Source organism: Mustela lutreola, chromosome 13 (assembly GCF_030435805.1).
Source record: "Mustela lutreola isolate mMusLut2 chromosome 13, mMusLut2.pri, whole genome shotgun sequence".
Classification (NCBI taxonomy): domain Eukaryota; kingdom Metazoa; phylum Chordata; class Mammalia; order Carnivora; family Mustelidae; genus Mustela; species Mustela lutreola.
In genome coordinates this window covers 54,775,148-54,793,490 of record NC_081302.1, presented here as the reverse complement: position 1 = coordinate 54,793,490, position 18,343 = coordinate 54,775,148, and the positions used below count along the sequence as shown (strand labels likewise).

The 18,343-nt window shown below is 39.8% G+C and overlaps 1 protein-coding gene across 4 annotated transcripts in view; it reads left to right on the top strand.

The window, feature by feature from the left end:
- The first annotated feature begins 452 nt into the window (after positions 1–452).
- The window catches only part of EPSTI1 (epithelial stromal interaction 1), an 86,116-nt gene continuing 68,225 nt past the window's right edge, over positions 453–18,343 (top strand). For 2 of the 4 annotated variants that reach the window (XM_059143807.1, XM_059143806.1), the window contains exons 1-2: positions 453–748; positions 17,548–17,606. In XM_059143807.1, the coding sequence (XP_058999790.1) occupies positions 570–748; positions 17,548–17,606 (238 nt within the window). In that variant the 5' untranslated portion in view covers positions 453–569. The remainder of the gene's footprint in view (positions 749–17,547; positions 17,607–18,343) is intronic. The other 2 variants (XM_059143804.1, XM_059143805.1) reach the window with 2 other exon arrangements.

Genomic DNA, 18,343 nt, shown 5'->3' with positions numbered 1-18,343 from the left:
TTGTGGGTTTCCTTTGACTTTTGACTTCACTTTACAGTTTCCTTTAACTTGAAAGTATTTTGCACAATAACCAAACAGCAGTCATTACTGATAAAAGGCAAAATTTTGTTTGATTTTATTAATTCACCTGATCTCTGGAGTCCAAAGTTTAATATATTGTTCACGGTCTCGGATATCCAGCAGTAACCACAAATTAGGGTTACCTGTCAAACAGTCCCTAAATCTTTCAGGATTCTCATTCCCTTGTGGCCACTTGCTCACGAGGTGTCGGTGGCTGATGACGGTTCTCTTTACTGTGCTCTGAGGTGGTCCTGGGACCTTAAACCCAGCCAGGGGCACTCCCCACCCCGCGAGGGTGGCGCCTTGGGAGCTGTGCCCTGCGGTAAGGTCCGAGGGCGCCAGATAGAGCTTCAGTGGGGAAGTCCCTAGGGGCGGGCGCAGCTGCAGCTGGTAGCGGGAAATCGAAACTCTAGCTGTTAAAACCGCTGCCTTGCCCTTCGGAATCGCATCTCGAGACTCCCTAAGCGTCCCTCCTGCAGTGGGCGCCCGGGACCCGCGGACCCAGAGCTATGTTCACCCGCACTCGGGTGGTGGGTTCTGGGCTCGGCGCCTCTCCCGCCCCCCGCCTGACCCGGGACCTCCCTGGGCGGCCCCTGGAGCCAGGCCGGCTGCAAGGCCCCAGACCCGGTTTGGAGGTGGCGCCCCAGAGCCCTGCGCGGGAAAGCCGGGGGCTCCAGAGCCAGCGGGTGTAAGTACTTAACAACCGGTTTTGGGGGCGGGAGCCCAGACCTCAAACCTACAAGCACTTTCTGAATCACTGGAGTTTGAAACCACAGGGGCCCAGTGGCAGGGTTTTTGGGTGAAGGTAACCTTATTTGCCTACACAAAAAGCACTCAGAAATTGCCTTATAAATTGAGTGTGCCAGTCTGCGGGTCTTTACTAAATATCTGAGCTCTGATTCCTTTCAAGAACTCTGCTTTTCTGATTTTTGTGGCTGGCTACAGTATTGAAATGACGTGTGTAGAAATCGCCTGCACTTCCTACTAACTTTCCAGGTATCTCCAGAACTCAGACTCTTTAGTATGAGAATTTTTACCCCTCCTGGTTTCAAAAATCAGGGCTCTAAATGATGCCAGGGTAGGAGCAGAGAGGGAATGTTTTAGGGGATAGAAGTCCAAATGCTGCCTCTGGGAGCACTTTTGCATCTCTACAAAGTTCCCAGATAAACCACTTGGTAGGAGTGAGACCTGGTGAGGTCCAGAGTGACTGTAGGGTTTGGAGTCCTGTCCTGGGTTAGGTGCTGTATGCAAGAACCCTTACTTACAGTGTGGAGCGGGTTGTGGGGCTTGATCCCAGGACCCTGAGACCATGACCTGAGGCGAAGGCAGAGACTTAACCCACTGAGCCACCCAGACGCCCCAAATCTTTTTCTTTTAAAGGGAGTTTAATTTATTCATTTTTAAAAGATTTTATTTATTTATTTGTCAGAGAGAGAGAGAGAGCATGAGCACAAGCAGGCAGAGTGGCAGAGGCAGAGAGCGAAGGAGACTTGATGTGGGACTCCATCCCAGAATCCTGGGATCATGACCTGAGCTGAAGGCAGGGGCTTAACCACCTGAGCCACCCAGGTCTCTCGATTTATTCATTTTTTTTAATTTTTGAAGAGGAATTACAGCATTTTTCTGATGGGAAGTGAAAAAGGAAGTAAAAAGTGCTTAGCCTTCATTTACTCACTTTCAATATGAGCTTATTTACATGCTAAAGGATTGAGATTTAACCTTCTATTGTATGCATCCCTCCATTCATTCATTAGGAAATACTAGTGTAGGTGTGGGAGCACCAGCTTCAGCTTCGGCTTTAAGGACCAAGGCACTTGGGTCCACATTCTTTTATTTATTTATTTATTTATTTATTTATATTTTAAAAATAAACATATAATGTATTATTAGCCCCAGGGGTACAGGTCTGTGAATCGCCAGGTTTACACACTTCACAGCACTCACCATAGCACATACCCTCCCCAATGTCCATAACCCCCCCCCTCTCCCAACCCCCCCCCTCCCACCACCCTCAGTTTGTTTTGTGAGATTAAGAGTCTCTTATTGTTTGTCTCCCTCCCGATGCCATCTTGTTTCATTTATTTTTTTCCTACCCCCCCAAACCCCCCATGTTGCATCTCCACTTCCTCATATCAGGGAGATCATATGATAGTTGTCTTTCTCTGATTGACTTATTTTGCTAGGCATAATATTGGGTCCACATTCTGATTCTGCCATTATTTTTCTCTGAACATCAACAGGGTGCTTAACTACTTTATGTCTCAGTTTCCTCATTATTTAAAATGAGATAATACCAACCTCTGAGGGTTTTTTTGTATTTTTGTGTGTGTATGAATAAAGAGTAAGGTTATGCCTGGTGGAAAGGAAATGTCTTTGGATGCTGATAGCCTTGAATTCATTTAACAAATATTTATTGATCAACTACCATGCTGTCTTCCTGAAGTGGAGTGTTTGTACCTTGAAAAAATATACTGATTTAAAACACCTACTTACATATAAATATAAATAGAGATTTTTAAGGAAATCTTTTAAAATTCTAAATGATTTATGAGAATCTCTAATAGACTCTAAGGCAAAGGCTGTGTTCTTGACTATATTTGGATTTAAGTAATTATAAGTGCTAATTCATATCGGCTCTCTCAGTTATTTTTAGTGGGTGATTTTCTCTTGGCCCTCAATATCATAAGCCATCTACACAGATTTAAAGAGAAAGAAGCTCATATATACTTCAAATCCAAAGTAACACTTTCCCTTTCAATATTTTGCTTTTTTTGGTAAGTATCTCACAACTGACTTCTATGATATCCAGATAAATAAAAGATTAAAGCGTGGGTTTTTCTGGAAGGGGGATTTCACCTGACTTTACTCAATTCTGGGCAATAGGCTCTTGTTTGTGAGAGCAACACAGGGTTCACTTCATTCAGAGGCCAGTCTATAATCATGCCTAGAAGTGGCCCTTTTGCTTGATGCTGTTTACAGGCAATAAAAAGATACTCTGAAAATGAGCCTATAATGTGGAATTCTGCTATACAGTTAAATTTACATCAGATGAATTGAATTCATATATAAATGAACATATTTGTAGCCTACTTTATACTAAGAACTGAAGAGACTTAAAGATGAGCAACAATAATAGTAAACACATGTAATGCTCAGTATGTGGAAGTGTGTTATATATATTCTCTTTCAGACCTCCCAACAAACCTGTAAGAGGATCTCCAGCCCTGGATATTTAATTAAAAATTGAGGAACAAGTAACTACTCAACAGAAGATAAGCCGTAATGTAGCTTAGAGTCTAAATCGATGGGGCAGACAGTGATTAGGTAATTACGGGAGTGACTCTTCATCTGCCCTACAAGGAGAAGCCAGGGTTGGAGAAAGCCCTGGGAGCAGAAGGCTTGCCAAGAAGTGATGCTCGAGCTGCAGTCTACAGGATAGTTAGGAGCTGGGTGGGGTTTTTGCTGACGGTCGTACATTATTCCAACACCAACTGACTTCAGTGCAGTTCTGACACTACTCAGAGTTAGCACAGACCCCGTGGGTTAGGGCCCAGTCTCACAAGACTGCCCCTGTTTCAGACACCAGCCACAAATGGGGGTCCCCAGACTACCTGCGCTTCTGCCCGGCTGACTGCAGAGGTGGGTGTTTCCATGACCTCTCCTCCCCTAGTTTGATAATTCACTAGAATGAATCACAGAAATCATGGAAACCGCTCTACTTATGATTGCAGCTTTATTATAAAGAGTACAGCTTAGGAACAGCCAAGTGGAAGAGATGCACAGGGCAAGATATTGGGGTGGGGTGTTGCACAGAACCGCCATACCCTATCTGGGTGGGCCATCCTCTCAGCACTTTGAGGTGCTCACCAATACTCAGTCCTTATTGAAGAATATTTATTCTAGCCCAATTACACAGGCATAATTGATTAAAGCACTGGCCACTGAGTTCTTCACTGAACTAGGTCTCTAGCTCCACTCCCCCCTCCCCAGAGATGTTAGAAGGGTAGACCTGAAAGTTCTAACCCTTTAATCATAGGGTTGATTTTTCTGGCAAATAGCTTGGCTCCAGAAACATTCTGGGGTTATCTCATTAACATATAATCAACACTCTTATCACTTGGAATCCCAAGGGTTTTGGATTTCTGTGCCAGGAACCAGGGACAAAGACTAAGTTTTTATATTTTATTATACCATAGAAGTTTATATAGCCTCTGTGGTGCCCAGGGAAACTTGCTATCCCAGATCTCCTTCAAAAGAACTTACTGTGGGAAGCCCAGTCCACTGACAGCCCCAGCGGTAAGCCGTTTGTCCGTTATACCCTTTGTTCTGAGAGCACACTGATTCTGCATTCTTCCAGCCAGTGTCTGAACATTCTAGGGTACTAGAGTCAGCCCATTCCTGGCCCAGGTGAAACTTCTCTATTGGGCAACTTTCACCAGAAAGCTTCACATTGAACTATCTTAGGATTTTCTCAGACCTGTACAGTGGTCTGAGGCTTTTCCCACTCAACCCCTCTCCCCTCTCTGCTTTCACAGGTATCAAATCTGCTCTTGTTCTTAAGGCTTTCACAGCCTACCCCCGCTCATTCCTCTTTGGTCCTTCACAAGCATTCTTCCCAAAAAACCTCTTACATATCTAATGCTGTCTTGATGTCTTCGTTTCGGAGGACCTAAACAACACAGCCTCTTAGATACACCATATCCCTGATTACAGTAGCTTAGATACTACGTCTGTTGAAGTGCTGTATAATTGCACTGGGGAAACCCACTCCTTCTTCTTATTTCCTCCTTTTGGGGCTCCAGTTTCCTCATTTCCTTACTCAAACTTCGAAAGTTTTCCCAGTTCGCTGTACTCCAAGGAAGGGAATAACCTGGGTAACTGATACTTTTCTTTCCCTTCATCCTTGAAGTCTCACAGGACAGTGAAGGGAGAATAAAGGATGGGTTGGTATGGATCCGTTATTAATGGCCAATTCCTGGTTTCTCTCTCTCTTCCTCTTTAAGAGCACATGTTACATTAGTATTAAGTAGTTTGTAAATAGAAGGTAGGATATAAAGTGGAATTTATGATAATACAACCATTAAGTTATAGGGATCAGTTTTCATGAACATCACTATCTAATAATTGTTGAGTGTATTCTGAATCCTGAAGTAAAAATGTCTTCTGTCCAAGACAGATCATCAAAACTTCTTACGTCATTCTTGAGTCACCTCATTTCAATCAGAACTAGCCACATAAAAATAGTCTTAAATTAAGTGCAAGTTTTTACAAACTTATGAGAGCCTATAAGAACTGCTTTCACTACTTCTTCTTCACTGCAGTGCCCCAGATTTCTCTGCTGAATCCTCACATGAGTGTGAGAAAATAAGTTTTTGCCTATAGATGTTAAATGGCATGAAAGCATTAAGGTATTACTCCTCCCTGGGGATGGAGAGCTAAATAATGATGAAATTCCTTTTAGTACTATGAAATAATAGTACACAGGAAGAGAAAATCTATGATTGATTCTGATGGATAATTTTGACAGCTTAATATACATGGCTATTTGTTAGATGACTGTAACTCAATCTTCAGACAAGGTTCACAGGTATTCAGAAAGTTTGTAAAACAATAGATAGTGTTTAACTCTTAGTGATAATTATATGGCTTGGAAAGCTTGTTAGGTGTCTCAATGATTACTGTATTCTCCTAGCAACCTGATCGGTAGAACTCTGCCTATTTGACTTATTTTTGATATGAAAAATGTGACAGAGCACGTGAATACTATAGTTATCTTGAAGTAAATTACTTGTGACCTACAATAATCAAACTGGGTACCCAGAGAGAATAAAAACCAAAGTAACAATCAATAGCTTGAACTCCTACATCTTGGACTCTTAACCATGCGCTAGACCTCATACTACACATGTCATGTAATTCCTTTTTCTTGTCACAATAAACACTGCCACTTTACAGATGAAGAAACTGAGTCTTGATAGATTAAATGATTTCCTAAGGTCTCATGGCTTTCTTTTTTTTTTTTTTTAATGATAGAACCAGCACTCCAACTTGAGTCTATCCAGCAAAGTCTAGATTCTGAACATGAGATGGAGTTGAAGGAGGAAGTGGTGTACATCTGGCTAAGTTCCCATCAATCATCATATTTTCACATCAAGAAAATAGAAATTCCATAGGCTAAAGGGAGTGATACTATAGAAACAGTAATGTGACATTTACAGCTTTAAAAGTCTTTGGATAGAGAAGTCATTTATAAGAGTCCAGTTTCTGTGGGGACTCTTGTCTCTGCTGCTTTTCTTTCTTTCTTTCTTTCTTTTTTTTTTTTTTTAAGATTTTATTTATTTATTTGACAGAGAGAGACACCACAAGACAGGGAACACAAGCAGGGGAGTGGGAGAGGGAGAAGCCAGCTTCCCGCTAAGTGAGAATCCCAATGCAGGACTCAATCCCAGGATCCTGGGATCAGGACCTGAGCCAAAGGCAGTGGCTTAATGACTGAGCCACCCAGGTGTCCCTCTGCTGCTTTTCTTAAAGGATAGTTTGGCGGGCTTGCATTCAGACAGTTCTCTCATCATCCCTGGTTATGAGCAACCTAAACAAATCCTGCCTTCTGGTGGTCTTTCAGACTTCTGAACGTGGGTCAGAGTAAGCAATTCATTTGATATTCATGATCTAGGACATGTTTGGGTCTATATGAGCTTATATACAGGTGAAAAATATTCCACAACTCTCACCCTTACTGTATGTGATGCATGCTGACATTTTCCACTCTCGTTCATTAAAAATAAACCCAAGATATTGGTTTCATGACCCGTTAGTGGGTTACCTGTGTGGTGTGAAAACATAGTTCTGTGCATGGCAGAAGAGATTGCTGAAGTGGATGGAAAGAAAAGACATTTTGGTTTGCTTAGATCCAATTTACCTTCCTGTTTATACAGGAGGATAGAAATTATGGTTCTGTTTAGAACAAATTTCCAACTTTTCTGCAGTAGAGTTCACTCCTCCATATGGAATGCATTTGCAGTCTGCCAAGTCTTAGGGAGCAATCATTTTTGCTCAAATACAATATCAAAAACGAGTGGGCATTTCTCAAAAAGTCTTTGACAGCTGAAACAGTGAAACAATAAAATCAACAGGATGATGAAAGCACAAAAACTCATAATACCTATAATAATCAGTAGAAGCATAGCAGAAATGAGAAAAAAGAGACTTAGTTCAATTACACAGTAAGGTTATTTAATTCAAAGTCAGTAGAGTGCTATAAGGTTATACATATTGTTAAGGTTAATTGCATCTATTCAGAGTCTATTTGAATCTGAAACAAAAGCTTAACAGGAAAAAAATCATCAAAGGGAGAAGACTGCATTTGAAGGGTGTTCTGTATTAGAGAATCAGCTAATGATGATCTTCCTTTGTTCTGTAATGTTTGTAATTTCCCCCCCAAATATGAACACTTAAAAGGCAATCCATTAAAGTTCTATAGAAAAATTAAAGGCATTTATCATCATTAAAACTCAAGGGCTAGTATGGCCCAGTGTTTGTTTTGGGGTCCCTTCCTGGCTCAGTGGGTTAAGGCTCTGCCTTCCTCTCAGGCTCAGGTCATGATCCCAGGGTCCTGGGATAAAGCCCCGCATTGGACTCTCTGGTTGGCAGGGAGCCTGCTTTCTCCTCTCTCTCTGCCTGCCTCTCTGCCTACTTGTGATCTCTCTCTGTCAAATAAATAAATAAAATCTTAAAACAAAAACAAAAAACCTCAATGGCCCCGTTTTTGTTTTACTGTGGCATCAGAGAATGGAAATCCGGAGCTACCTAATCTCTTGTAAGAAAATCTGAGCCCCTGCTTGAAGTCTTTATATTAAATATTTCCTCATTAAAAGAAATCTTTGGAATATTTACCCCTGATTGTAAAAGTAAAGTTATATCTGCTTGCTATAAAAACTGAAACATTACAAAAATAATATAGACAGTAAAAGTCCCCTGTGATTATAATCCTTAGAAATGACCACTTCAAATAGTTTGATATGAAGACATCTTTATATTTAAAGTGTTAAGTTGTGATCTTTGATTCTTTATGCCAAGTAGAAAGTCTTAGGGCCATTATGCCAATAGAAGGTGACAGGCAGGAGAAGATATGTTCATATTATAAAGAGATTATTATAATAAACATTATATATAATATTTTATATGTTATAAAACATTTGAGAATTATATAAATATATAATATATATTATACATATTTTTATATATAAGATTATTTCATATATATATAAAGAAATTTATTATAAGGCTATCAGGTATTGGGTCCCATTATTATGAAGGCTGAGAAGTCCCATCATCTCTCATCTGCAAGCTGGAGACTTAGGAAAGCCAGTGTGTATCTCCAAATCCTAAAAGCAGGAGAGTCTATGGTGTACTTTCTCTTCTAAGTGTGAAGGCCCAAGGACCAGGAGTACCAAGGGCAGAAGATCGATGTCTCAGCTCAGCCAATCAAGTTTTAACCTGGTTTTAACCTTCCTCTGCCTTCCTTGTTCTGTTGAGGCCCTCAGTGGATTGCATGATGCCCAACCACAACAGGAAGGGCCACTTGCTTTACTCAGACCATGGATTCCAATGCTTCCCTTTTTCTGAAACATTCCCACAGATGCACCTAGAAATCACCTTTAGCTAGATACCAGGGTATCCTGTTGGAGGAAGCTGACGCAGAAAATCAACCGCCATATCTGGACTCTTTAGAAATATTAGTCACGAAAGGCAGGAAAAAGTCAAGGAGATGATCCTGGATCCACTAAAGAGACGTGTCAAACAACAGGCATTGTGATCTGTGATTGGATGCGGTGGGAGGGTAGGGAGAAATATTCTGAACATTGGAACAACTTAGAAATTTGAATATAGAGTAAATATTATATTAATTGGGTGTGATAGTTTTTTTTTTTTTTTTTTTTTTAACCTGTAAGTAGGGGAATGTTTTTGTTCTTAGGACATACATGCTGAGGTATTCAGGGTTATGTTACTGACTCTGCAGCTTACTTTCATATGATTCAGAAAAAAATAAAGACAAGGAAAGTGAAAGAAATGTGACCAACCATGAGCAATTGGTAAATATAGGTAAATAGTATATGAGTTTTCATTTTATTAATATTTGAATTTTACTTGTAGGCTTAAAATTTAAGATAAAAAATTGGGGAAAAAGTAATTTCAGATTATATTCTAAAGTTCATTATGCCCCTCTCTTTTTTTTCCTTTTTTCTTTTGGAATCTGGAGAAATTAAAAGGAAGTTTGTCATGGAGCTGTGTGCTTAAGATATGTACAGTTTGTCCTAAGTATATTCTAGCTCAATAAATAATTTAGGGAAAAAAACCTGGGCTCAGAACCATGCTATCTTTTACAGAAGACTATTTGCTAATCTTTAATGAGCTATTTATCAACAACACTTTGTTTCATGCAGTGGTTCTTATTACTCCTAAGACACAGATCAAAGAAAAGGATCAGGAACTAGGATACAGATGTTAGAGACAAATGTGAGAAACGGTTGTAAAAAGACAATTAGAAAAACTAAATCATGTACATTGTGGAAGACGGAACAAAGAAGAAATTCAGTCACAGCATGAAAAAGGAGTTGTACTGGGGCGCCTGGGTGGCTCAGTGAGTTAGGCCGCTGCCTTCGGCTCAGGTCATGATCCCAGGGTCCTGGGATCGAGTCCCACATCGTGCTCTCTGCTCAGCAGGAAGCCTGCTTCCTCCTCTCTCTCTCTCTCTGCCTGCCTCTCTGCCTACTTGTGAACTCTGTCTGTCAAATAAATAAATAAAATAAAATAAAAAAAAGGAGTTGTACTGTGATTTAGGGTTAGGTTATATTACATATGGTGAAAGAGGGATCATATATATGTTATACATAACTCTTATATTACAATTACATATAGTAGATATGTTAAGCATAGATGGCTTTGTTTCTCACCTATGAAATAGGTGTGAGGGTAGTTAGTTTAGGGTTTATAAAAATAGCAGGCAACCATAATAGAACATTTATCACCTAGCATTCTTCTGAGGACTTTATATCTGTACTCTAAGACATACATAGCTGTCATCCCCATTTCACAGGTGAAAAAATAGAAAAACTTAGTAAGTTGCTCAAAATTGTAGTTAGAAAGTAATAGAATTAAGGTTTAAAACCAGGCAACTTGGTGGGGTGCCTGGGTGGCTCAGGCCTCTGCCTTTGGCTCCAGTCATGATCTTGGCATCCTGAGAATGAACCTTGCATCAGGCTCTCTGCTCAGCAGGGAGCCTGCTTCCCACTCTCTCTCTCTCTGCTTGCCTTTCTGCCTACTTGTGATCTCATTCTCTGTCAAATAAGTAAATAAAATCTTAAAAAAAAAAAATAAAACCAGGCAGCTTGGTAACAGATTACCACTAATACAGTGGTTTTATAGTCACAGGGCACCAGATAGCTTTTGTCCTTCTGTTCTGCCATTTCTGATGCATGTCTTCTGCATTCAATGCCTCATTGACCAAGATAGCTGCTTCAGCACCAGCTACCACTTTAGTCTTCCAGGAAGTGGAATGCAACAGAAAAGTCATTTCCTGTTTGTCTCCATTTGAGGGAGACTTCCTAGAAATTCTTCTCAATAGCTTCCACTTACATTTCAATTTCCCAAACTTAATAACAGGGTCATACCTAGCTTTAAAAAAGGTTGTGGATGACAGTCTTTTGATTGGGTGCATTGTCAATCTGAACAGTATAAAGGTGCCAGCCATTAGGAGGAGAAGGTGAAAATGAATGGCTGGATAGAACCAGCATCTTTCCTAGTTTGAGAATTGAGGAGAGTCAAAAATAAGAGCAGACATTAATCATTCATCAAACTGTTTCTGGGATTTCAGAAATGCAAATGGGATATGTAAGGAAGAAAAATTTAAATATAGTCCACATTACTGTTCAGAGTATTGATTTAAGAGGACTATTAGAGTTATCTTCTGGATAATATTGTGTGCAAGCTTTATTTTTATGCTCTGTATATCCTGCAGGATTATTTGTAATAGTGAACAACTGAAACAACTGAAATAGTTAGGTGAGAGGTTGAATTATGCTGCATCCATGTTGTGAAGTATTACGTAGCCGTTTAAAATTAAGCTTGTTATATGAATAGTTGGGAAAACCATTTATAACTGAAGACATAAAATTGGACTTAAGATATGATTGCAGCTGTGTAGTAATAGGTACAGAATATAGACTGGACTGAAATTCACTCAAATAAAAGTAATTGGGGGTGGCTTAGTTGGTTAAGTATCTGCCTTCAGCTCAGGTCATGATCCCAGGGTCCTGGGATCAAGTCTGCCTCAGAATCCCTGCTCTGCAGGGAGCCTGCTTCTCTCTCTCCCTCTGCCTGCTGCTCCCCCTGCTTGGCTTTTTCTCTGTCAAATAAATAAATAAAATCTTAAAACACCCCCCCCCCCCAAAACAGCAATTGTGATTTCTGAGGGATAGGATTATAAGTGACTTTTCAATATTTAAAAATATATTTTTGTACATTTTCATCTATAAGCATGTTTCTTTCAGGATCAAATAAAAAGTGAATTTTTTCAAATGTGCTATGCAGAAATTTAGATATAAATCCCTCATGTCTTGCATTTCTGGTTTTGTCTTTTAAGTTATAGATCATCTTGAGGAGCAATGCTTAAGACATGGGGACATAACCAGATCTTAGTCTGTTAATAATAATAATAATAATAGAAAATGTACAACCATTTGGTAAATATGCAAACGAAAATTTCCTTATCACAAAGCCATTCTTAAAAGAGCATTTATCCTGAATATTCTCTTGTTGGAAAAGACAGCCCTGCTAGGGCCTCTTCCACCTTTATATGTCTTCAGGGGTGTGCCAAGGCACCACACCAGACCATTTTTTCATGTGGACTATTCCTCAAGGTTGCTATGTAGCTGGGAATGTTGAGAGATGAGGTAAGCTTTCCCCAGAACGGAATCCAGTCTTGCTTACCGTCTGTTGTAAAAACGGTGGATTGCTCTGCTGTGTTCCTCACCTGCCATGCAAACACGCTGCATGTGCAGCATCTGTCGTGTTGCCCCCAGGAGCCAGAGAGAATAGACATAAATATGCTGATGCTCAGGCTCTGTGCTGTGGCATGAGTAATAAAATCTTACTAGTCTCTGGCCCAGGAATCTCATGTCTTTTGCCAGCATCTGTGAATAGTAATACTAATAGTAATATAGTGATATATACTAATAGTAATACTAGTGAGTAATAGCTCACTAGTAGGCTAAGGTTAGCTTGTTAGGTTAAGGTTAGTTTGAAAGTAGGCTCAAAAGAAATCCCAGATGTGATATCTCTATGTTCTGAAAATAGGTATTCCTTGTGGTTATTTTTACCAAAGTAGCAACTTTATGCATTTTTGCTAGTATACCTAACAATTGGTCTCCACCCATCTCTACTCCCATCATTGATTTTTGGCCTTTTAAAGATGGTCTCCATAATACTATGCTTCATATATATTCTTTGTATCCTTAGAGTGAATCCTTCCTGCTATCTTCACAGCTTTTATCATTTATGTGTATAGATAGTGTTTTACGTGATGAAGTGTGACATCTTTAAGGTCTACCCTGTATGGTTGTGCAGGTTGGTAACCATACAAACTTGCCTAGCTAAGGGAATAATTTGGAGCTGAAATATACCAAATTGTGTGGCCTAGTGTATGGTTACCTCCACTTGAAAGAAGGGACACATTTTTCTAATTTGCATAAGTTTACCACATCTCATTAAGTCATAAGCCTACATATGAGTGCTGGGATGGATAGATGTGTGCATGTATATACCTCTTTTAACTTTCCATGAAGTTATCCTATGAACAAAGGTGCTGATGACCTGTAATCTCTTGTTTATCTTTTCCACTGGGTGTCTGTTCAGCCCTCTGGGGATCTACTGAACTGTCCAACAGAAGCTGTGAATTAAAAACTGACCTGCTTCACATCAGCCTCTTGGATGTGTACACAATGTTTTGGGCTCTGCAGGTTGTGAGACCAAAGAATTCATGAGCCCTTCTACACTGGAGTTGTGGAGTGCTGGATCAGGGTTGGTGGAATAGGTTTAGTGGTTAAGGATGATTTGCTCAGCCTGATCTTGCCTGTTTTTGTTTTTCTAGGAAATGTGGTCTATTTAATAAAGAACTTTTGGCAACCTGAATGGCTCAAAAGTTTTGACTCATTTTGGCTAAAAACAGTAAACTTCAGATGCTCATATTAAGGTCATAAGACAAAAACCAGTGTGGAAAGACATAGCTAGAAAATAATTCTCTATCCAGTGCTTTTGATTAATCAAAAAAATCCTTGTTTTTTCAAGTTCACGCAAGGTTAAGATTTTCTTGAACTATGAAAATCTGAAACTAATTTTTTTTGTAGGATGGTAGACTACATGTCTATTATTCTGCCTGGAAAGATGTGTTTGTTACTCAATCTCCTACCTCTTTCTGAATTTTTGCTCTTGACTATGTTTCTTTTTCAGTCAAACCAGTGTTGTTCCTAATTAGAAATTTAAATTACATCTGCTGTAGTTTGTACACACCAGGGGATATATTTATGTAATACTTGTAGCCAGCCAAGATATTTTTCATAACTTCAGCATAACATTTTTTCATAGAGTGCTTATTGATGAGACATTATAAAAATTGTGCAAGAATGGACACGAGAGAAACAGTTGTGTAGCTCAGGAGAGACCTCACAGGAAAAACATTCCTTAAATGTATTTTTCATATATATATATATATATATATATATATATATATATATATATATATTATGGTGCAGGAACACATTTTCCTCTTGTCTTGTGCTATTCTTTATATGTTCTCTCTCAGTATTTCTCCTGGATGTGTGCTGTTGGAAAATGAAAATAATCTTACAAATTGTGATATTTCATTAAATTTCAATGAGGTAATTAAGGAAACTAATTTTCAAAGATATACATTTATTTCAGTGACTTGAATGTTGCTTTATCAGAAAATGCCGAGAATACTAAATATAGATAGGTTGGGCTTGTCTAGATCAGCATCTTTGAGAGTCAGATTGTTGAAAGGGAAGACATGCAGGTTAAAACAGCAGAGGCCCTTGCTGTGGGTGGAAACTAATTGGCTGAAAACATGAATAAATTATACTTGCTATTCATGTCAAGAAAAAGCAAGGAGAGAAGGGACGAATATTTGGATCTACCAGCGCGTTACATTCTGACACATGATTAAAGAAAAAAAAAGATCCTCAGATGTAGGCTCCTCCTTCTATAGCAAGTAAGAGGAATAGAATCTCCATTACTTGCCATGCTTTCTTCTAACTATTGTTTCAGATTTGGCATGTTCAGCCAAGAAAGTGGTTGCTGAGATGGTTGCTAAGGAATTCTCTAATATGAAACACTTATTAATGGGACCCCTGTCACTGAGCCTGGGGTTATGTTAAAATGCTTTCAATTAAAAGGCTCTGAATTTAGGGTTGGGTAATTCTGTCCCTCTTTTCATGGTCTTGCCCTGCGTCTGGGAACTTATAGACTATGTGTCTTGCAATAGTTTGACTGCAGTTCTCATCCTAAAACGAAAGATTCTAGTATGTTGTTATCAGACTTAAACTTATCCAGATTAGATATTGTAGAGTAATATCTTTTACAAATGGATTGATTTTTCTTTCCAAATCTTTCACAAAATTTGCATACCGGAGGCCTATGGAATTTGGAAAATTCTCTTTGAAGCAGCTGTTAGTAAAGTGCCTCTGAAGAAACACTTCTTTTGCCATTTTGGATCCTGTCTTTTAAACTTCAGCTTGCTATCCTTCTCTGAAAATTTCTACCCCTTTGGGGCCTCTGTGACTCTCCCTGACCCTGGATCTCTACTTAACATCATCCTACTTTGACACTTCTTTGGGCATTCTTGTGCTGTGCTCCTGTGGCTTCATAAATTGTTCCAAATTAAGGTCTAAGCTCTGTTAAAGTGGTTGCTGTCTGCTTTTTTTTTGTATTTCCCCTCATTCTTCGAAAGCCCCTTAACACAAGTCCATAAATAGGTGCTCAGTTAAATAGATTACTTTGGAAGTCTATCAAGAGGGTGGAGTTAAATGACAATTAATTACTGTATGCTTTCTGTGTTGAGCTGAAGAGTTAGCTACAGATGCCCAACACGTCTAAGACAAAAGTCCGGGGTTTGAGTCTAAGCATCATCACTTAATTGACCCTATGACCTTTGGTAGATGATTTAATGTCTTTAACAGGGATTTAATCCCTAAGTTCCCTTAAATCCAAATGTTCAAGGATAACTTGATCTAGATAAATGGTTCTCATATTGTGGTCCCTAGATCAAGAACATGGACATCACCTGGGAACTGTTAATGCAAGTTCTCAAACCCCACCCCAGACCTCCTGAATCAGGAACTCTGCCCTTCAGCAAGAACCCCCAGGTGATTCTGAGGGATGCTAAAGTTTGAGAACGACTGATCTTTGTAGAGTCAAATCCCTGGAATGGCGAATGTTAGTGGACACTGAGGACTGTGTAGTCATGTCATGGCTGACATTTAAATCCAGTATCTTGTGCTTCATCTTTAAGGCTCTGTACAACGGTTCACCCCTGCATCATATTCAAGTGTGCAGTTATTACCCACAGAATTGCAGCTCCCAAGATCCTATGAAGTGCTGGCAATTGAGAAGTGAAAAATCTTTCTTAGGGTGAACAAAGAATTTGCCGTGGACAAGGGATTCATTTCCAGTAGCAGCCTCCTAATTTTGTATTCATAACGTCGTATGCATGTGAGGCTACAAATGCAATGTCTGCTGATATACATTAAATAATTGGACATCTTGCAGCCCCATTTGCATGCAAAGGTGGTTTTACACATCCCCATTTACAAGTCTAAAATTAAAGCCCAGTTTGAAGCAGGCTAAAGTCTTGCAGCTAGGAAAATAATGAGATAAGGAAGAAATGACTTCTGTTAATCAGCACTTCGGCCTCTGCTGTTCAATCTTTGCTAATTTGTCCTTTGAAATGGTACATTCTGTGTTGAAGAGAGAGAATTCGAAGTGTCCGTTTTAAAAAACAAACAAACAAAACCCTACATTTATAAGCTGATTGTGTTTATCTGTAGCATTTCCCCTAAAACTGGATTCACACGTATGCTGCAGTCTGTTGCCACGCTGGATTTCTGCTCTGTGAAGTATTTGTGTTCTTGTGGGACCCCAGGCATCATCTCAAAGAAGAGCCCCCCACCCCCAATCTCCACAGAGGTACAGACTGAGTCTGTGGCATCATTTCATTTTAGTTCAGCCCACATTCATCAAGCAGCTACTTCGTGCCAGGCATTGTGCCCGAGGCTGGGTGTGTACAGATCAGTCAAGTTTCTGTCCTCAAGTTTAACAGCTTCCTGGTATCTCAGTGTTGCGTATTTTTCCTTAAGTGAAGTCTTCCCCGATCCCCACCCCAGGGATCCTTCTCTGATTATGTTCTACCTGTGACCTCAGGAGAAACAGGGACCTAGTGGACCCATGCCTGGAAGAGTCAAAGCTCCAAAGCACAAGATTGTGGCCAGAGAGCCAATCAGAAGGGTCATGAAGAGAAGGTGGCTGCATTACAAACGGCCTGTGTTTCCAGTTGGTCAAAGGATGTGGGAATGTTTTCTGTACCCCCAGTGTGGGTCAGAGTGGCAGAGAATGCCCATCTCAACCCCTTTCAAAGGGACTTGCCCACAAGTGCCACCTGGAAGAACAATGGATCCCTACATGGACAGTTTACCAAGAGCCAGCTGTGAGGCAGTCACTTGCCCGACTTCACGGGCTGCTTTGTATTTCCGTATTTGGACATATGCGTTCGTTTTACTTTGACAACTAGTTCCTAAGCTTCCAGAGAACAGAGCTGGGCCTTAAGAAGATTATCTTCCACAGTACCTATTTGGTGGTGAGGATCATAAATATATGAGCAGGAAGAATGTCTAGAGGTTTATATGCATTAGTATTTTCTTTTTTTTTAAGATTTTATTTATTTATTTGACAGAGATCACAGGGAGGCAGAGAGGCAGGCAGAGAGAGAAGGGAAGCAGGCTCCCCACTGAGCAGAGAGCCCCGATGCGGGGCTCGATCCCAGGACCCTGGGATCATGACCTGAGCCAAAGGCAGAAGCTTTAACTTTTTTTATGTGTTTTTTATTTTATTTTAATTTTTTATTTTTTATAAACATATATTTTTATCCCCAGGGGTACAGGTCTGTGAATCACCAGGTTTACACACTTCACAGCACTCACCAAAGCACATACCCTCCCCAATGTCCATAACCCCACCCCCCTTCTCCCAACCCCCCTCCCCCCAGCAACCCTCAGTTTGTTTTGTGAGATTAAGAGTCACTTATGGTTTGTCTCCCTCCCAATTCCATCTTGTTTCATTGATTCTTCTTCTACCCACTTAAGCCCCCATGTTGCATTAGTATTTTCTCATGGTAATCAATGTTTTTTCTCTTCGTTCCAGCCCAGGTGCATATACCATGATAGTACCAAATGAAAACCGAAGAAATCAGATAAAAAGGAGTACGTATATTTATTCAGTCAACATTCAGAATGCTTCCCGTCTTCTGAATAGAGTAGGATTGATTTACTTAGGTTTGTAGTATTTTTATTTTCTCATTTGTATAGACACAGACTCACTAGATCTTATCAAGTTTTTTTCTTTTTTAACTTAACTGCTTTAATTACACCTTTTAAAATGATTCTATTATTAGTGTTTCTAAATTTGTTTCTCTGTGTTAATAGCAGAACTTATAGTGCAATCATAAACCTTGGATTTCCATGGGGCTTAAACTTTCCCACATCTTTTGCCAATAAATCTACCTAGTTCCCAGGAAATTGGGCTGACTACAGATACTCTTACAGGACTATGAACACTGTGGAGCAGAGGAATTATATATAAAATGCACGATGACCTAATTTGTCCCTGTCTTTATCTGTCTTGTCCCATCCCTTCTTAATGGAATTTTTCTTTAACCACTGTGTACCCTCAGCTGTTTTTATTGGTGTATCTTAGTTTCCTTGTCTAGATTACAATCTCTTTGAGGGAAGGGGTTACACTGTACTCATTTTTGTGCTCCTTGTACCTACTGGGTGTGTCACATATTTGACTGAAGTTTTACGGTAAAATAAATGCTGTCATTAAAAGTTACAGCATTATGTCTTAGAGGTAAATGGAGAGCTAAAGTTCCGCTAGTTCACAAAGAAGTTAGGCTTGTTCAAGTCAAGCTGTGGGGCTAGCCTTGATGTTCTGTGCTCTC